This window comes from Scomber scombrus, chromosome 1, assembly GCF_963691925.1.
Source record: "Scomber scombrus chromosome 1, fScoSco1.1, whole genome shotgun sequence".
NCBI lineage: Eukaryota > Metazoa > Chordata > Actinopteri > Scombriformes > Scombridae > Scomber > Scomber scombrus.
In genome coordinates, this window is record NC_084970.1 from 21674397 (window position 1) to 21694713 (window position 20317).

The 20317-nt window shown below is 39.4% G+C and overlaps 1 protein-coding gene across 1 annotated transcript in view; it reads right to left on the reverse strand.

Annotated features, from left to right (window-relative positions):
* Positions 1-1328: 1328 nt before the first annotated feature.
* The window catches only part of sox6 (SRY-box transcription factor 6), a 141440-nt gene continuing 122451 nt past the window's right edge, over positions 1329-20317 (reverse strand). The window contains 4 exon segments of the mRNA XM_062423193.1: positions 1329-6731; positions 7515-7731; positions 8766-8939; positions 16547-16652. Of these exon segments, the coding sequence (XP_062279177.1) occupies positions 6425-6731; positions 7515-7731; positions 8766-8939; positions 16547-16652 (804 nt within the window). The 3' untranslated portion in view covers positions 1329-6424.

Consider the following 20317-nt stretch of genomic DNA (forward strand, 5'->3'; position numbering starts at 1 on the left):
ACATGTTTAGTTGCTGTCTCATATTGTTTGAGACTCCACACACAACATAGTCGGCATGGCATGCACCATGAGTAGAGAAAATCTAAACAGTTACTACATTTTTGTTAGACATGAGCATTGTTACATGCCATCTAGTATCTAATTGTAGCAGGTTAAGTAGCCAAACACAACACTCAGTATAACATATAATATATAATTGACTGTATACAAAACAATAGTAGGGTTTGGGAACACCTATAGTCCATCATCAGCAGAAACCTGCACATTTATTATTTTTTTAATTTTATTTGGTACATGCTCTGTAACAATAATCTGCCCAAAAGAATGAACAAATAACTGCATACTGCTTTCTGGTTCCAAGTTTCTCTTTTTACATTTTATAAACAACTGTCGTTTTGAAACATTTGACTAAGTAGAATTAAAGAAAGAATGGGAACCAAATGACATCTATAGTTCCCAGTCAGCATCTGCAGCCTCTGTTTGCAGGGGTTTACTGTTTCTTTTCATCTATAAAGAAAGTTTCAAGCTCCTTCACTCATCCTACACACTGGCTGCCTCTGCGCTAACTGCCGCCTCTGCTTGTTTTCTTTGTCCCTGTTATCATAGTTATCAATACAGCTGATATCGACAGACAAGCTGTTACTCAGTCGTGCAGTTAGCTAGCTGACGTGGCTAACCACTAGCTACACTTACTTAGCGTCTCAGAGCAATATTTGCACCAGACTTATTTTTTTAATGTTTGTATATGTATTTTATATTTATATATATTCTATATAATTAATAATTATATACACTATTTATTTAATATTGTAAAAAAAATACATATATTACCATAATGTAACTGAAATAATGTATTTACATTAAATTGTCAGAATAAATAAAAGTTAGGATGTACAATGTAAAATCTATTGCTATTACAAAAAGGCAGTTTGATGTTTCCTAAGCTGTATTCTGTCTGTACTTAAGAATAAGTTAATGGTAATAATTTAAAATTGAGCTGTCAGCTAATTACTGTAATTAATGTGCATTAATTAATGAATCCTATCTAGGAAAAAGTCAAAAGTGTGGGTAAGTATAACAAAGACATATAATATTTTGAGATAGTTTTAAGAATGTTGCATTGTGGATTTATTGTGAAGTACCATATCTATTCTTGCACATTATGTGATGAATACATATTTGAAAAATGGACTAAAGTGAGTGGAGGGTTTTCAGGCCACACTTGCCAAGGCTTATATACATACGCCATACTGATCGCTTAACACAGCAAACTAATGCAAAAATAATATTTATAGCAATGCCTGCATAAAGAAAAGAATACTCAAATCTTAAAACAAAATGTATCTTTAATTTGTAAGTGTCAACAGCAGTACAAAAGATGGAGTGATGTGAGAAGCTTTCTGTAACACAATTTCTGTCTCTTTTACAGAAAAGGAGGAAATTCTTGAGGTAAATGAGCTTAAACAGGCAGTTATTCAGCCCCCTGTTGTATCGTTACAATGGACTGAGATATACAGAAAATGGTGTTACATTATATTATGCCTGAATTGATCCTGTGGGGATAATTTAATCATACACAGTATACACATCTCCATGATGCCTAGATGCACCCAAATGTGTCACTCATTGGTTTTGTTTTTACTGATATAGTGTATTAATACTACCAAAGCCGAGGAGATTTGCTCTCCACACACACCACTGTAAAATTATTCACCTTAAGTTTACCTCACGTCAATACTGCACATGGAAACCAAAGACTTGCTGGTGTACACTTTGAAGCCAAGCAAAACAAAACAAACATAAAAAAAAAAAAAAAAAAAAAAAAAAAATTAGTAACATTTTCTTTTTTTCTTTTTAGCAATAATACCCCTAGCAAATAATTGATCTTTTGTACTGTATAAAGAATGTGAACACAAATGTAATGGCAACATTTTTTTAAGTTGAATTAAAAACTTTACATTGGACTGTACAAGATATTATGATACTATTTACATATTCAGACATAAACTTTTTTTTAAAAGCAGCAACAGACACTATGTATTTCATTTTCTCTAATAACACCCAAACAATACTTGCCATTGGCCTAGGTACCTGCCAGGAAAAACAAACAAAAAAACAAAAAAAGATTTCTATGCAGAAAATTGTATCAGACTGCCAGCTTTTTTTTAAACGGCTTCAGTGATAGAAGAGCCACACACAGTGTTGCTTGAGAGACAACTCTAAAAAGCAAAGTACCAAAGACAACTATAAATGTTGCCCTGAACAACACATTTTACACTTCTGAACAGCAGCTAGCATGTCAGTCCAGCATGTCAGTGAATTGTGCTGATTAAATTAATACAGAGAACATTCCCACCATATACATCACGAAGTTCAGACAGAAAAAAAAAATCAAATTACAGTAAGTAATGTTGAAACAGCATACAAGCTTTTGTCTTCAGTTGTTCATTCAAACCATTTGCATGTCTAACAAGTGGATTAAGAGAAAACAATTGTGAGGGCTACATTTGCAGATGGCTGGATAGTCATTTAAAAAATCAGCAACATACAAAAAAATTGGCAAGGATAGAATAGACTAAAGATAATGCACAGTTTTTGTGCATCTTTGCCACATTAAAACAAATAAATATATGCACGTTCCCACCTTTCAAAAGAGTATAAAAACATCACTTGTGTTTAAAACAATCATTCTTAAGAACACATTTGTTTAATATGATAATGTAAATGCAAGCCAAATGCATGCACATTTTTCAGGATGATATCAGCTCTTCGTGAGAAATTTGCCACATTCTATGAGCGCTGTATTAAACGCAAAACACGAGTGAGGATATACAGCATACCACCTAGATTGCATCATGATTGGAAACAAATTATTGAGTATTTCTTTTACATCAAGTGCTTGTTGTTTAAACGAGTACCTTACTTGTAATGACTCCATTATGTTAACAAGTTTAATAAGTACAGCTTTCATTTTGATTGGTTCTTTGAATAGTCCAGGGAGGATTATCAAAACATAAGCAAATGAGGTGCTTCTCTCTTTCTCAGGTCCAATACTGCTTGCTTCCAATAAGCAGAAAAATTCAGCATCTACATGAGGTACAGTGACTTGTCTGGTTTTAAAAACATGAAACCACGTACAAAAATAAAACATAAAAGAAAATAAAATAAAACAGCCAAATACATAACTTATACTTCACTAAATACGTGTGAACAAAAATATATTTCCTATGTTATATTTACAATAAAATCTAAATGAGATGGTGAATTCACTGAAAAACATTTTTAGCTCCAATTCGTCATTATTTTTGTTGTTTTTTTTCTATTTCTCTGATTGTCCATTTGTTGTTGTTGTTTTATTTTTTTTACTGACAATTTTAGAGCCAGCAGTGGCTAATAATAAATACAATATGTTGATACTCTACAGTTTCAAATACAATATGCAATGCACTGAAGTCTGGTGTTTCACGGCTAACTAAGCCTGCTGTTGAATTTTCTGCTCACTTCCTTGTGCCGAGTCTCTCCCCTAGGCAGCCCTGAAGCTTAAACAAAGTGTTCATTCATCACATGTGTCTTTGCATAAATAAACAAAATAAGTAGACAAAAAAAAGACTAAAATCTGGCAACTGTGAGAGCAAACCCACTTGAGTCCAACTGGAGAATTTTGTTAATTCATGGTGTTTTTCCTCAGACAGCTTCACATTAATCAGAATTGATAAAAATACAATTGTATATCCAGTGCTTATAACACTTATGAAACATTGTCTCCTTGTGAGTACTTGTTTGTCATTTTTTTCTTTACTTTTTTGTCTTTTTTTTTTGTCTTTTTTTTTTTTTGCTGTATAAGCACAGTCAAGTTTCAGTTCCGTGAAGTCCTTTTTAAGTACCAGCCCATTAAATCTGTGTGGCGTGGTCATGAAAATATTTACAATCACATACAAATCAATCTAACCACCAGCAAACACCAGCAAAAACAGGTTGACTGTGAGGGAAATCCACTTGGGTTGTTTGTTGGAGAGCATCCTTAAAATAACCTGTACCTCAAATTGAGAACAATGTAGAAAAGATGTGATGGGAAAAAAATTAAATAGGAATTATCAATGAGGTGGTTCAAAAAACCTACAAGACTTTTAAAAGTAGAAACAACACAAGCCAGCAATGAATGGGTACTGACAATAAAAGTACAGAACTTAATAGTACTAAAGAGATATAAAGAGCCATCTGTACCAATTAGTTAGGAGGAAATGCAGTGACCAGCAGTGGGGATCTTGACCAGTTAAAGCCAGTGACCAGCCATTCAGATCCTTCAAAAAGCTCTGCACACTCTCTGAAATGGACAGGTTCAAGGGCAAGGGAGGGGAATAGCTGGACTCATGCATTAATAATGCTGTATTTCAGATGATACCCAGTCGTCAGTCATTTTAATAATCCCCCACAGCTTGATGTACTTGTTCCATCTGCTCGCCAGTGCCTGGTGATTGGGCCTGGGTGGGAGCCCTGTTGAGGCCTCACTTCCAGCACTTTGATGGAGAGCACAATGAGGGAAACACACCCCATTTTTTTATTGTTTTGTATCCCTCCCTGGTGTTTTCTCCTTCTCTGAGCCAGATGGCGCCCCCTGGGTGCGGAGGTTGCCACGGGCAGGGGTCAGAGCAGGGCATGGCAGGGAGGGGAGCCACTTAGACCTTCTGCCCTGTAAAGAGGATCTGAGTCTCAAAATGAAGGGCCTTGGCCACGCGAGGAGCTTTATCTAGCTGCGGTCTCAATAAGGTCAACACTTTTTAGCTGAAAATAGGATAGAGAACTTGTGCCCCTTGTTTCGGATTCATTGCATGCGTCTCTCTTTTAAACGCAAGAGATAAGTGTGTTACAAAAGCTGATGAGATGATTAAAAAGAACAAAATAAGGCTCAAAGTGCTCTACTGCAAAGATCAGTGTTTTAAGTTGCCTTCGTCATGTGTACACGGGCAGGGTATTTTAAGAAACAAACATATGATTTTAGCCTTTTTCTGTTAAGAAATATCCTCATAAACTGCCACTCCTCTTAAGACTACTGCAGTAATCAACTCATTGCATCAACCCAATGACCATGCTCTACTTTAAGACTTCTTAGTGTCACTTTAAGATTTACAATGTCTGAAAAGAATTAAGATTGGAAAACATGACATTCTAAGACCTAAGACTTTAAACTTCCCTTCCAAATGGGGCTAAAGCGTTTAACAGAATGTACTGTTGCTACACATTGTACAACATCAATTTGAGATTGTAATGCCCCCAAAGCTGCCTTTTGCTGCTGTTCCAATCCCACAGATTGGAGGCCTTTGGCCCTTTAGCATTCTGGCCTGATTACAATCACTCAGATTAAGAACTCAGTGATTCAGACTGGGTTGTGGAACTGGAAATGAGTGAAGGACGCCACAGTACTGGTTAGTCCAGTGTGGACTGGGATAGGGAAATGAAAGGGCTGGCCAGTTTCATTGATGGTCACTGCATTGGGCTCCCCAGAGAACAGCTAGCATGACAAGCTACCACCCAAATATGTCACATAACTTCCTGAAGAGCCTGCTGCCTACAAGTTCCTGAGTTTTATTTGTTTATTTTGTTAGGGTAAATTAGAGAAAGACTGGATAATGAAGCTGCATTAAGAGATCAAGAGATTGTCTAAAACTCACAAAGCCTCTCCCAGAAACACTTAGCCTAACAGAATTCAGAAACAACTTGAAATGTTTGGCACTTCTGCACTAAATCATGCAGTTTGTGTAATAACAATAACAAAAAAATCTGTAATAATAATAATAATAATAATAATAATAATGATAATGTGTTACTTGCCTCTGCAATACGTTGGAATCACTCCATGTGAATTTTAAGAGATATTTTGTACTGGTAATATTTAACTCTTGATTAAAAACATTCACAAGCTGTTGGCTGGCACACTATACCTGAGTGAGAATATTATTCCCATCTTGAACAGTTATGTAATATATCAAAATCATCTAATTGAAGAGAAAAACACGGTAAATGACTAAGAATTATAGGTTCATATCAAATCTCAATTTCAAGTTCCATCTTTTGTTCTAGGCAATAACTGTATTGTTTAAATGTCCATGATCACAATGAAAAAATAAACAATGAGATTAAAAAATAAAATAAAATAATTACCACAACCAAACTGCTTCACACACTTGAAGAAACACTTAAGACCAAATAGCTTTTGATTCTAATGAAGCCACATCTGCATGCTGGCTCATGAATGATGTATCATCATTTATTTTTTTATTTTTTTTCTACTTTTTTATTTTTTTTTAAACCTTTGTGGTGTAGTTTTGTTCTCTTTTGCTCTTTCCCTCCCTCAGATCAGACCAGCCCCTGGGCGTCCTCCTGAATGACTGTCGTGTCTGCGTAGGCCTCTTCGATTAAAGAGGCCTCAGTTGGCGCTGACTTGCTCTTGTGTGTCATTTTCACTACTATAGTCTGATTTCGGCTCATCCTCAAAATCCTCGTACATGTCCATCTCATCCACACCGTTGACTGGCTCACTATTGTTTGCTATGGTATTGGGCTCCAGCTTCATGTTGTAGGTGCTCTGAATGACAGGAATGGATGGCTCGGGACTCGCTGAGGCACTGGAGCACTCTGATGTCATCTGAGGTGAGGGTGTAGTAGTTGCCATGGCGATGGCCCCGGGATAGACCATGCTGGCGCTGGTGGTGATGGGAATCTGTGGTGGCTGCCTAGATGTAAGAGAATGAAATAACGTTTAGATGAACGCATTTCTCTCTATTTTGATATAGTACCAATTTGACGTCCAGAAAAGATGGAACAAATGGAAAGAATGCCGAAAGAGAGTACTGCTCAGACCCGTCTCAATATATATATATTTTTTGTTGAACCACTTTAACTGAGACTGTTGGATTAGGGGTTTCCCACAGCAGTCCTCTTTAAGCCAGCAGCTCTGTGAAAATGATTTGGGAAAAGAGACGTTCTCCTCACAGCTCCTGTTTTGAGCTGTTCAGAAATGCTACCCGGTTTATTGGTGACATAAAACCAGTACGTGGTTAGTGCTGCTCTTGTCTGCTGTTGCTCTGGATGATTGATACTCCAGCCACTGAAGCTTATGACTGACATGGGAACACCTGGAGAAGGGTTCTCCTGCTAACCACACACAGTAAATTAAAGTGTTAAGCTTCAGCCTGCCGCCCTCCAGGCTTCTGTAAGTCTATACTTAAAGCTTATATCCTGTAATAATGTCTGCACTTCATGCTCCATTTGCAGACTGCTATTGTCTAAAATTATTAAATCACAGCAATCGAAAAACACTTGATTTTGATGTACATGTCGGGCACTCGTCGTAAAACCAATACAGTGAGGTTAACTCAACACTCGCACACTTATAGGAAATAGCATTACATTATGGCAAAAACATTATGGCGAAAAGCTACAGTCCAGTTGCTATGTTGCAAGCTTGTCTGTGTGTTCATGTGGTTAGTTTGCAGGTTTTTCCACAGCTTGCCTACCCCACAGTGAAGAACTGCCTCATCTCTTGTCGCCGTGAGCGCATCATCTGCTTGTACTCTCCTATGCGAAGTTTTTTTCCGTCAATAATGCAGGTCCTCTTGGGCCGTGGCTTGTACTTGTAGTTTGGGTACTTCTCTAGGTGAAGCTTACTCAGACGGGCCTGCTCCTCGTAGTATGGCTGCTTGTCCTGGTTGGACATGGACTTCCACCGAGAACCTACAGAACATGGTAGATTTAGATGTATTCATTTGAAGATAAACATGACTAAAGCAGTTTTAGTAGCTGATAGTGAGCATGATTTAGACAGATTACAACTAGTTATACTTTATCTTTAACTTTCTGTTAGGCAAACCAGTACTGCATATAAACCTCACAATGTGGATACATTTTATCACATTGGTATAAAAAAATCAATATTTAATTGCACTTAATAAGGGTAGAGGGTTTCAAAGTCATGTGCCACATTTATTGTCTTCCACACCAACCTCTTGATTGTCTTGCATATGCACATTACAGTATCTGAGACGATGTCAGACAGTAAGGAACAACAAGCTTGCTGTAGTAAATACTGCATCTCTGCGAAGTGTCTTGCTAGGTACTGGATGACAGCACTTTTAACAGCTGTGATATATGGACTTCAATGCTGAGGGGACAAGACCCATTTAGCCTCTGTCATTTTTCATGACAAACACTTATGGTAGTGATGGGCTATAAATCCATCTGTATGCTGAGGTGAACTTATCCACAGCGGTCTATGAGATAACATAGTCTGCTCATTTAGATACTAGCTACAGTACAGTACTTTAAACACTTTGTAAGTCTGTAAAGTATTGTGGAAATTTAAATGAAGGAAAAGTGCTAAAAAATAGTTCTCCAACTCTACAGTGAGTCACACAAGAACTTTAGTTTTAAACACAGCAGGTTAATCACTGTTTTAATAGCCAAAGAGTTAAGTTCTTCTGTGCAGCTGAGGGAACGAAGCATTAATTGTGGATAACAAGTGGATGATATAGGATGCTGTTTGGGTTCATGGAAACACATGTTTATTAATTCCATTTGCCAGTGACATAAGTGTAGATGCAAGTAATAGCAGTTCTTAAACAGCAAAGATAAAGCGTTTAAGCATTGAACAGATGATTCTTCTGTCCCTTACACATGGCTTTACAAAAGTAGTTATATTGCTGTAGGAGAGTGGTATCTTGAAATATTTGCTGGAGTGTCTTGCATTGGATTTAGAGAAAAGGCCTTACCCAAAATCTTGCTTATGTTGGAATTGTGCATGTCGGGGAAGGCCTGAAGAATCTTGCGCCGCTCATCCTTGGCCCACACCATGAATGCATTCATTGGCCTTTTAATGTGGGGCTCGGTGTTGTTCCTTCCTCGGGATTCCCTGAAGACACGTGCCTCAGTAGATCCAGCACCTCCTGTTGGCCAACAATAATATGGTTGGGGTTTATCTGCAGAGCCATTGAGCTCCTTGGACCCTGGAGTAGCCAGAGCAGGAACAAGAAGAGAGAACGAGGCAAGTCATCGATTAAATGATGAGCCATGTTCAAACTCCCCTTCTTCTACTGTCACCACTGCTATCATCATCATCATCATGAACATTGTTTCAGATGAGTGCAGGGCTGCAGAGCCTCTTGGAGGGGGAAGACTTTCGACTGAGTGGAAAAACTGACTTAACAGCCTTTTATTTTATGTGCTATAAAAGAGAATACAATGTCGGTTTAAGGAGGAGCTGCCCTCCTTAACTTATACTCTGGTCTATCCAAAACCAAAAGAGGACGACCTTGGACTTCAATGGCAGTTAAATGTTTTGTCGAGAAGTGTTCACACTTCTCTACTCAGCCTGTTACATTTCAATTTGACATTCATAGTATCCATAAAATGAGCAAGTGTGCCAACATAAATGACAAATATGGGACTTGAGGCAGCCTTTAAAAAGAAAATAAAGCATTCTTCCAAAGTACATTTTAACACGTATATGCACAAATAAATTCAGGCACTCCATTCCGCTACTTCACTCTCTCTTTCAAGCAAACATCCACCCGCACTCGCACACACACACACACACACACACACACACACACACACACACACACACACACACACACACCAAGCAGGCACACATTTGCGATGAGAGAGTCTGCCGATTCTGCTGTTTCTCAATCAGTGCATTCACAATCAGCATAAGAGAGTTTCTCTCAGTATTAAACTGTACATCAAACTGATAATGATTTCTGTTTGCATGCGCATTTGCTTCCTTTTATATGTAAGATGTGAAAGAATTAAATAAAAGCAGTATGAATATTTAAACAAACAAAAACATGTTGATAAACAAGGCTTGAAAAATAAGACAAAAAAGCCTTCCATATGCTACGATACATCTTTAATGATCTCAAATCTGGAAAAGAAAGCTTGGGATGACTCATGCATATTTCATCATCCACATGTGAAGCCTTCTCATTAGACCATTCCACTAGCAGCTTTGGCACACGTTACCTGGGGTTTGATTTCTATTATTATTTCAGATGATAAACAAAATCAAACTCTTAATGAGTAATGGAGGCTGCGAAGTGACATTAATTCTAAATCCACAGAACCCTCGTTCTGCTCTAATCACTAAAGATGCTGCTGCACTATTTTCAGCCTGATGAGTGTCTTCACTTCGCAAAAGCGTGTCTTTTATTCCAAAGAATTATAGAAGACAAGAAGGGAAAAGGCAATAAATATAGTCACATAAACAAACACAGGCATGTTGTACTAAAGGATCGCCCAACTGGCTCTAGTATAACAGAGATGGAGGTGTGGTGGAAGTTGATTGTGGCTTATGCTCACAGAAATGGTTTGGTGTCCTGCTGCCCACAAGGAAACCTGTTTCTCCCAGTACAAAGACCCCCTAAATTGATTTTCACCAGCTGTTTGTTGTTTAACAGTCAAACAGCCACATTTATGATCCACAGAGGTTTGACTTTATCTGAGATCCCAGTGAAAATTATGTTTACATATATTCCCACTTCCACTGTCCAGAGGATTCAGCTCTTAATGTCTTATAGTTCTGGCAAATGGAACTTCAGTCAGAATCCTATTATTAAAGACACTTAAAAACCCCTTTCTGTCGTCAGAAAATATACAAAAAGAGGGGAAAAAGCAAAAATTAAAAATATGCAAATATACTTAATTAGGCAAAACACCTTGTATTTTTAGGTATACTCCTTAATATTACTATGACACTAAACTGTCATAACATTCTGTGAATTTTAATTTATCCACAAAGCAATATATTTGGACTTTTTTCTCCTATTTTTTGCTTTCATTTGAACAGTCTCTTCCAGTTATTTGAACAGAGAGCCTAATTAAATTATAAATGCATATAAATATATGTACTTAAACACATATTATAGCATACACAAAAATACGAAATCTAAATATTTAAGGGGTGTATTTTTCAGTTTCTTAAATATTGTCTCAAAACTATCTCTTGTTGTCTCTGTTGGCTTTTGCCTCTAGAAGGCTGTAGGCCCTAAAGCCATCATGAATTCAGAAATAATACACTACCTTTGCTGCCACCGAAGCCCACAGTACGTTAATTTCATTTAGCATGCACTCACTGTACAGGATGAATTGATTTCACTTTGTTTGGTTTTGACAACCATGTTTATTGTGCAATGAAATGTGGTGTGGCGGAGGGCTGACAGTATCCATCAACGCGGGGCAATCTGCTGACTGCCGGGGCCAGATGAAGGTATTCATTAGCTCAGGAGCGCAGCGCTCACTCAGACACGACAGCCAGTGTCTGCACCCCGGGATCGCTTGCTGTAATTTACGATGCTTCCCGTGCCATTACTCTATCACTGACACTGATTCAGCAATTTATATACTGGTGTGCATGCATACGGGCAGAGGTGAGCTTCTTACGGGGAGGGGGACAAAACAACTGCCTGCCATCAGCTAGTGCCACATCCATAGTTAGCCAGGAAACCAGCCACGTGACTTGGTTCATTGGAGGAAAGCCAGATGAGGCATGTTGTTTTTGCTTCACATGATGCCACACAGAAAAGTGCCTGTCTGCTGTCTCAGCCCCGCCCTCAGACCCCAACACAGAGAGCAGAGAGGAGAAGCACAGCACGACTATAAGTTACACCAAAACATTAAAAAATAGTGAAAAAAAACTTTAAAAATCCCTAGTTTCTTAACATTTTAGAACCACTTATCTATGTGTGTGTGTGTGTATATATACATATATATATATATATATATATATATATATATATTATTTTATTTTTATTTGTTTATTACATATATATTATGAAAATAAAATATGACTTATAACAGTCTCGACAAATCCCCATAAACAGCAACATTTACTGCAGCATTGTTTCTGTCTTTTTATTAAAAGTCATAACACTGCTCTGACATTTTGCAAATGAGCATTAACTATTTTTTTCCAGGAGGGGCAGGACATTTAGGAATCAGTTAGTTAGGTGTGTGATTGTGTAAATAAACACAGATGTTTAGCAGTGACAGGGGCAGGCCCCCTGGGTGGTATCTGCGGAGAGAGCAAAACAGAGGGAGTGCTGCTTAATAGAATTTATTGTGATTCATGAGGCCCGCAGCTCAAGTGTGACAGAGCGATATGAGAATCCCCTTTTAATTTGTCTCTCCTGGAAACACTGCAGATGAGCAGCATGAATTACAGTGAGAAAGAATGATTGTCTGTGTGTGTGTGGTGGAGGGGGGGGGGGGGGGGGGGTATAAAAAATGGTAAGTGGATGAGGAGGAAGCATAAAAAAGGGAGAGAAACGGAGAGAGAATGTAGAGAGGCCCAAAAGCCTATCACACCTGTGAACTGCAGGCTCAGACTCGACCATGTACCAAGCCAGAGGGTAGCACTGCCCCAGTCGTCCCCTCTCCTCCCCCTTTTCTCCTCCTTACTCATCTTTGTTCTGCGGGCAGACACATAATGTCACCCAGGAATCCGCTCAAGAGGATGAGGCTCACTGAGCCGGCAACAATCACGCAAACCTGCCAAGCCCTCCCTGTTGGGATCAAATCTAACACCTCTGACTGAAGGCATTTACTGCTGACAATGGAGCCTCTCCCTCAGAGCAGGATCAGGCTAGATTAATGTGTATGGACAGACAGGACACAGCGCTCAGTGCCCCTGTTGTAGCTTCAGCTCAAAGCATGCTAATTAAACCATTACAAATTACAAGTGATACAAACCCTATTATAAAATGTCAGTCCTTTTTTTCTCTCTGTTAGGATTATGTGAGTTTTCTGGAGCCTGTGTGTGTGTGTGTGTGTGTGTGTGTGTGTGTGTGTGTGTGTGTGTGTGTGTGTGTGTGTGTGTGTGTGTGTGTGTGTGTGTGTGTGTGTGTGTGTGTATGTGTGTGTGTGTTTTAGTACAAACACACACGAGAACTTGGGAACAAACAACCAACCTGTTTTAACATGCAGGGTATGGCTTTTACTTTTGTCTGTCTATCCAATCATGTATGCATTTAACCTAAAAGTGGAATCTAATCTTTTACAACATCCAACTTTGCAGACTCAAAAGAAAATGCACACACACACACACACACACACACACACACACACACACACACACACACACACACACACACACACACACACACACACACACACACACACACACACACACACACACACACACACACACACACACACACACACACACAGAGAGAGAGAGAGAGAGAGACACACACACAGAAACAGATGTACATTTATCCTACTGGGGATACATTTGAATTTGCCAACTTCAAACCAGAACTCTCTTATTGATAGCATTGACCTATTCAGCTATTGTTGTTGTGACTTGATAAATCATTAAGCCTGTGCCCCCTCATCTAAGCTTTCTTCTAGGAAAAACTCCTTGGCAATAAAAGTCAGAGCTTGATTCCCACGGCCTCAGAGTGGAAGAAAAACAACAACAAAAACCCTTTTCAAACAATCAACTCATATAAAACTTCATAACAGCTCCAAGCTACCAATGTAAAGAAAACCCATCATCACTGATCTGCAACAACAATGCAACACTACTGTTCTTCTCATCCTATTCCGTGAGGACTTTGTTAGAGACACTACTTGGCTGAAGCCTCATCTTTTCTCACTCTCTGGTTGATATTATCACACTGGGCGTTTTAGATTAATATTGTTTCCTGCCTCCAAACATCTCTCAACAGCATCTTTGTTCTCTGTGGACCCTCTGTGGTGTGGGCGGTTTAGACAAACACACAACTTCAGCTACATACCGCCTCTACAACCTGCAACTGCATACTGCTGTGTGTGAATGAACAAAGTGCCTGGCTGGGCTGAGGCCTTTGTGGTATTTGGTAATGTTTTCATCTGAGTTTAAAAGGACCTAATGAATTTGCGATGGAATCACGCGTGTGGCTTGTGGCTTTGTAAAATGAAGGGTATCCTATCTATTTCCATTCCTTCACCGCTATTTTCCAATCTCTGCCGTTAGGACTTTGGTTGCTGCATGGTTTGCAAATATTAGCTCAAGCAACCTAAAGCTTTCTGTGAACTGCCATGATGACAGAAGTCTGCTGTACACAGGGCCTGCTCAGTGTGGCTGCTCTGTTCTGGAGGGAAAGCAGCTACACACGAAGGGGCTTTCACACCCTATGGAAGGACTGGGAGGTACACCCAGTAATTTTCCTCTTCAGGAGATAACAAAGTATATGCAGTTTGTTCCAACGATACTAGAATGGTCTAAAAAAATGATTACATTTATGAATAACGTTACATTTAGGAAGCATCAGTGTGGTCATCTACAAAAGGCAACAACAGGTCAGGGTTAAAACTGGGCTAAATTTGGTGGAAAAATAAATATTGTTTAGATGTCTCGGTACCATAACCATAATTTGAGCACAATTTAAATGACTGTATTTCAGTGTGCAGCAGATCCTAACAACATGTTAAAATATAGTCTTTAAATGATATTGAAACAACATTTATATGTAAGCTAGTCTGGAGAATTTAAAATTGTCAGACACATTTAGCCCCCCACATGTGGATGACCTTTGACTAGCAAACCAACCAAATCAAAGTTTACTGGATTATTAGAGAGAGCACAAAAAATGCAATTAGATTGTCACTGTATGTCTCTATGAGGAAATGCTGGGGAGCCATTAAGGCTGATCTATGGTAGGTCACTTGTAGCTGGACACTTTCCTTTCATGTCGTGCACATGTGGAGTTTGCTTATTTTCGGACGCAGTCATATTTTGTTGTGCAATGTGACCAGTGTCACTTACACTTACAATGTAGTTTTCACTGAACTTCCTTATTTGTATCTAGATCTATAACTTTAGATAACTTGTAACATCCTTGTTTAATTAGTCCTGGTCGGAATGACATAGTGTAACTAAACAAGCCTGCTGGTGGATAGCGCCTGGTTACCATGGAGAGGACTGAAACCGTTCGCTGAAGCATTTATTGAAAACGTTGCGTGACTCTTTAATTTCTGTTGAGCGATACTTATCAAAAGTGTTGAGTGACATACCATAAATCAACCTTATACATCAACTGGTTCAGGGAGGAAAAAATCCTCACAACAACGATTTCAAAAGTACACATGTTCTCAGAAGAGTAAACACGTTGTGGTTCACATCATAAAAATCGGCTTCACATCATTCAGCTGCATGTGTTTTCTTGTTGTTGAAGCTGAAGAGACAGACATATATATTTGTGGTGTAAGAGAAGAAATGGTAACTGTGTGTTTTGAGTTATGCGTACTGCCTTGGCTCCCAGCCATTTCCCCCTGGGAAGAAGACCTCTCCTCTCCTTTAACCTCTACTTGCTCCTAATCCATTGCCCACTGGGAACACTGATGTGAGGCGTCTGGCACAAGCCTTTCCCTCGGCACTGTGCAGGACTTAAAAGGACACAACTGCCCTGGTGTGTGCTCTGTTTCAGTTCTGACTCCACAGTAGCCACAGAGGGAAGGTTCCCACTGGGAGAATGAGCACTGGAAGCACATCTGTGCTAGGAGGCAGACGGGTGGGATGGGATCTGCTGCTGTGGCTCACATGGGAAACATGTAAATGAGTCCACTAAATGTACCTCTCATTCTCATCTTCAGGATTGGGTGTGATGTGAACCCACACATGATTAAAAAAAGACATTTGCTTTGGAGTTGGTAAACATACATTTTTGTGGGAAGCAAAACATTATTTTTTTATTTTTTTTATAAAAGTCTATGGGCACATATTCTGCAGGATCATTACTTGCCAAAACTGATGGGAAATGTGTCTCAGATGTTATTTAAAGATGTTGATGGGTTACATTGTCCTGAGAAATATCTATCCATCTGCCTTGAGACTCTTCGAGGCATCAAAGATGAGTCAGAACCATTTTCCTCTTTGCTCTGGCTCTGAAGTGCCATGGAAACTGCCACAAATATTTATGTCGGACAAACACTGGTGCACTGAGGTACTCCTTGCTCCTGTGTAGGAGCCAGGGCCACAAAGGGAGATGACGCTTTGTCACACTGGTGAAACCTGAATTTACACCCCTGTGCCCAGGACCTCAAACAAGCACAACAGCAACAGGAGCCGAGCTTGGAAAAAAGCCAACTTTGTCCTCAGGCACCCTTGTCCTCCGCTCACCTACCTGTGAAAACTTCGGCTCATTTCAAACGGCATTCACCCTAACCTCCGTATCTCCCTTACACACGCACATGTTTCTGCACACACTCATACAGTACATACCACTCCACCATCTAAAACTGAGTCACATAACGATGTAAAGTAGCATGATTTATCAGCCATTAACATTTTATTTCCTTATTTACTTATTTTAGTCATTTTGCTTTTGAAGTATAAATGTGTCTACAATGTGTAGAGAATCCAGTCAGCACAGTTGACTCATTAGCACAGAATTCATAGTTTATTACAGTAAATATTAGTGGATTCTGTGAGGAAACAAACTCTTCTGTGTAGACAAAAAGTCAAAACAATAAATGCAATAAACACAATAAGAGAGAGAAATCCAAATCTTACCATCAAGATCCTCTGGCCTGGTGAGGTCAATAACTCTGTGGCCGATTTTTCCTTCCTCACCCAGCTTGCCGAGGTGGTGCCCAATGCTCTCAAAATGCGCCCTTTCCTACAGGGAAATACAAACAGTCAGGTTCACGAAAAAGCACATGGACACATTTTTACAGTGATAGAATTGTAAAAAATAACCCCATCAGAAATCTGAAATTTTGAAAAGAAAAAAAAGTGTCTTTGATAAATGGAGGTTCTTTTGAAGAGCTGCTCTTTTGACATGAGCTAGATGTAGCTTTTTCGTCTCTCATCTCTCTATTCAGCAGCTGCTATAATGGATGACAGGAGGCAGGGAGACAGTAAGGGCCAGGGGTGCTGTAAATAGATTTACAGAAGGATACTTTGTGATCCCAAGCACACAATGGGGCCGTGGCCCTCTTTGCAGTGCTCAGATTTTCCTCTGTAATCTTCTCCTTACATCCTCCCTTCCAGTCTACAGCGCCCAGAGCTCAGCGCCCATCATTTATTCAGAGTTCATGCTTTGGAGAACACACCGTGTTTTCCCGTTTGTCATGTCGCTTTGAGCTCAGATTAAACTTGGCATCATGTTGTACTTGACGCACAATGAAACCCTGTCATTCAGCGCTCCGTGACAATATTAAATGTCATGTCCGTGTGCATTTACAGAATAAAATAACAGCTTTCGGGGGCCTCTGAATAGTTGCTGCACATTACACTTAATGTATTATGCAAGGGGAGAGTGCCGACTGCTGCTGGCTCCATTGTTGAATGACCTACTTCCTCAGTGAATACACAGGGCATTAGCAAAGGGCTGTCTCCCTCTCTAAAGACTCAACTAGGAGATGGACACTTTGACTCTGCATGATACAAATAATCCCCCCCCCAGGTTTCGCCTGGATGACACTAAAAGCAGGCATGTTGCCACCATTCAGAAAAAAAAGCATTTGTTTTACTCCCAGGGTGAGCGTTCAATCTCTGCCAAGGATGTACTGTCTGTACTGACCTCTGCCTCTTTTCTAAACATGCCTATCACACACAGTCTGAACAGATACTCAGGTACACAATACTAACAGCTCCCCTGCCACACACCGACACACACATTAATCTTTTAGCCCCACTTCTCTGTAATGCATTGCACAATTTTGTTTTTCACTTTTCCCCCGAAGGGACGTTTATCTTTTTTCCTAATGGGAGAAGGTGCTTGAAATTAAGCAGACCTAACCAATATAGCTGAAGATAGTCATTTTTACTACTGCATTTGATTCATGCTGTTGTCTTTTCCTGATAAATAAAATTATCTTGGCTACAATACCCAAAAGTATTTACAGCACATTTTTTGAAAAGAAAAAATAATAATTACAAAATCTGTCTGAAATGTTTTTTTTTTCTTTTGTGTAATCTTTTTCTTTTTTCTTTTCTGGTGAGTTAAAAAGATGACAAGATGAAGGATGAAGATAGTTCAAGTCCATTTGAGGCCTTTCACAGTATTTTGATTTTTTTATCATGCTTTTATTTATTCAAGAACTATTCCTCAAAAGAAAGGACTGCGAGAGAGATAGAAAGAGCACTGCAATTTACCATCATACTTGAAGGAGCAGTCATTATTTATGGCCAGCTGAGTGATTCTGATATACAATTAACCACTACCTGCTTATGGCCTGTGATTAGAGGCTGTCTATCTGACGGCCCTTTGCTTACTTAAGTGTTTTCTAATTATGACATATGTGGTGGTCCCTGCTGGGCAAGAGGACACTTTGTAAAGAGAAGATGGAGTACGGCGCCTTTCTTGGTGTCACATTCTGTGTAAAGCGGCACATGTGCGAGCATGCACGTGCACGCTGAGCCGTATTCATCACCCAGCCACATTATTGCTCTTAATGAAAGAAGCTAGCAGCCCGATGACAAAGTGACTGATGTGCGATTAGCTGGATGGGCGATGGTGCTGCTTCAGATGCTACTTGGACAGTCCACTAGGAAGACACAGCGTGCATGTGTACTGTATGTAATAAAGTAGTCATCTCGTCCCTCGTCTGCACTCCGTTAGTCCCTCCTGATCAATCAAGTCCTTTTATAAACTCATGATCATTAGGCATCATGTTGGGCTGAGAAGGAGAGAGAACAGGGGCCATCCATCAATGAATTTCATTAATAACTAGCTCAATGTTGAACTTCTTTCTCCACCGCACAAAGTCATATGATTAGTGTGAATATCAGCACATTAGGCAGCTTGGAACAAGACTGAAAGAGGCTCTTGTTTGAGGATTCTTTAAGGTAGCTTCACTTCATTTGATATAAAAGGGATCATGTGTTTTTATGTTACAGGCATTGTGCAGAGAACATGTACATGTGCTTTCCAGCTGCCAGCGTTTCACATACTTGATATAAAGGTGTAGTTACATGAAGTATTCCATCCCTCCTCGCGTTAACTATGCTAATTAATATCAGACTATCTATGCAATATGGTACCACAAATTTTCATAAAATTTTATATACTGGACTTAATATACTTATTGGTTATAAGTTTAGTAATTTATATCCGGAAATTATAATTATCGTTGAAATTGCAGCCATAAATTATCTGCACAGCATAAGGGTTTTGTTTTAAGGCTTGAAAATATTCAGTGAACTAATGCTTCTTTACTGCCCACGCATCAAGTGCTGTGATAAATTAATGGCACTTTTATTATTTTATAGTGTCATTAAATTTTTACTGATCACTCTGACACAGAGGAGTAGCAAAGGACATGCAGTATCTAGGGAAGCTGGACATCCTGCCAGGAAAGAGAGGGTGAGAGTGAAAGAGAGGGAACTCATCAGTATATGGGTGATATTTAAAAAAAAAAAAAAAAAAAGTATTTCTAATTTAAAGAACAAAGGAAAGATAGAAGATTTTTAACACAAAAAATACTGGAAATGGAACCTGCAGCAAGGGTAGCAGAGGAACAAGTCAAGGATGATGAGATTTGGTGAAGATAAAGTGACAGGAAACAAAAGATATAATAGTACACATCATTCCCCTCCACTTTGACCACAACCGCTGGCAAGCAACCGGTCCCTCCCTCAAATGACTTCAGCATGCAGCTCTCCACCCACAACTAAAATTATAGCAGTGCACTCCAAGCTGTAGTGGAGAACTGCCACCACAATAATCTCATCTGCCCTGCCTGTGCAGTCTTTTGTCTTTAAAGTTTGGTAACAGATGCATTTTCAGATGCACATGGCTGCCCAGCGAAGTCATGAGCGAATCAGTGAAGTCGTGAGTCACTGAGGAAGAGCAAGAAGGAGAAAAAAAGATAGATGGAAGAGTCTGTGCAACTTCTTGGCCGAGGGAACCCAAAAAAGGCCCTTGTCAATGCTGTTATAGAGCTTTAATTGGCTGGCACAGAACATGTGCCGGAGGCCTGCTGCTGCCCACAGGGTGTATTCTGGGGAAAGGCGGGTGGCGGGGCGGCCCTGTGCATTGTGCCTACTCCTGCCCTATATTTAGGCAACACACTGCCAATCCTGACACTCCTTCATCCTCTCCTTTGTAAATAGCTCCAAGCTATAGGCAAAGCCATATGCCTCAGATGTTCAAATACAGATAAAAGAAAAGATGTAGAAGAATAAAGTAGACTAGTGCAAAATCAGCATGCAGTTTTATATGTACCTGCCAAAAGTTTGGACACACATAAGTACTCAAAGTTGTAATTTACCATCTTAAGAGAGAGAACACTACTTAAAATACCAAAACAGTTTTTCGGTGTAGAGTCTCTTGATGCA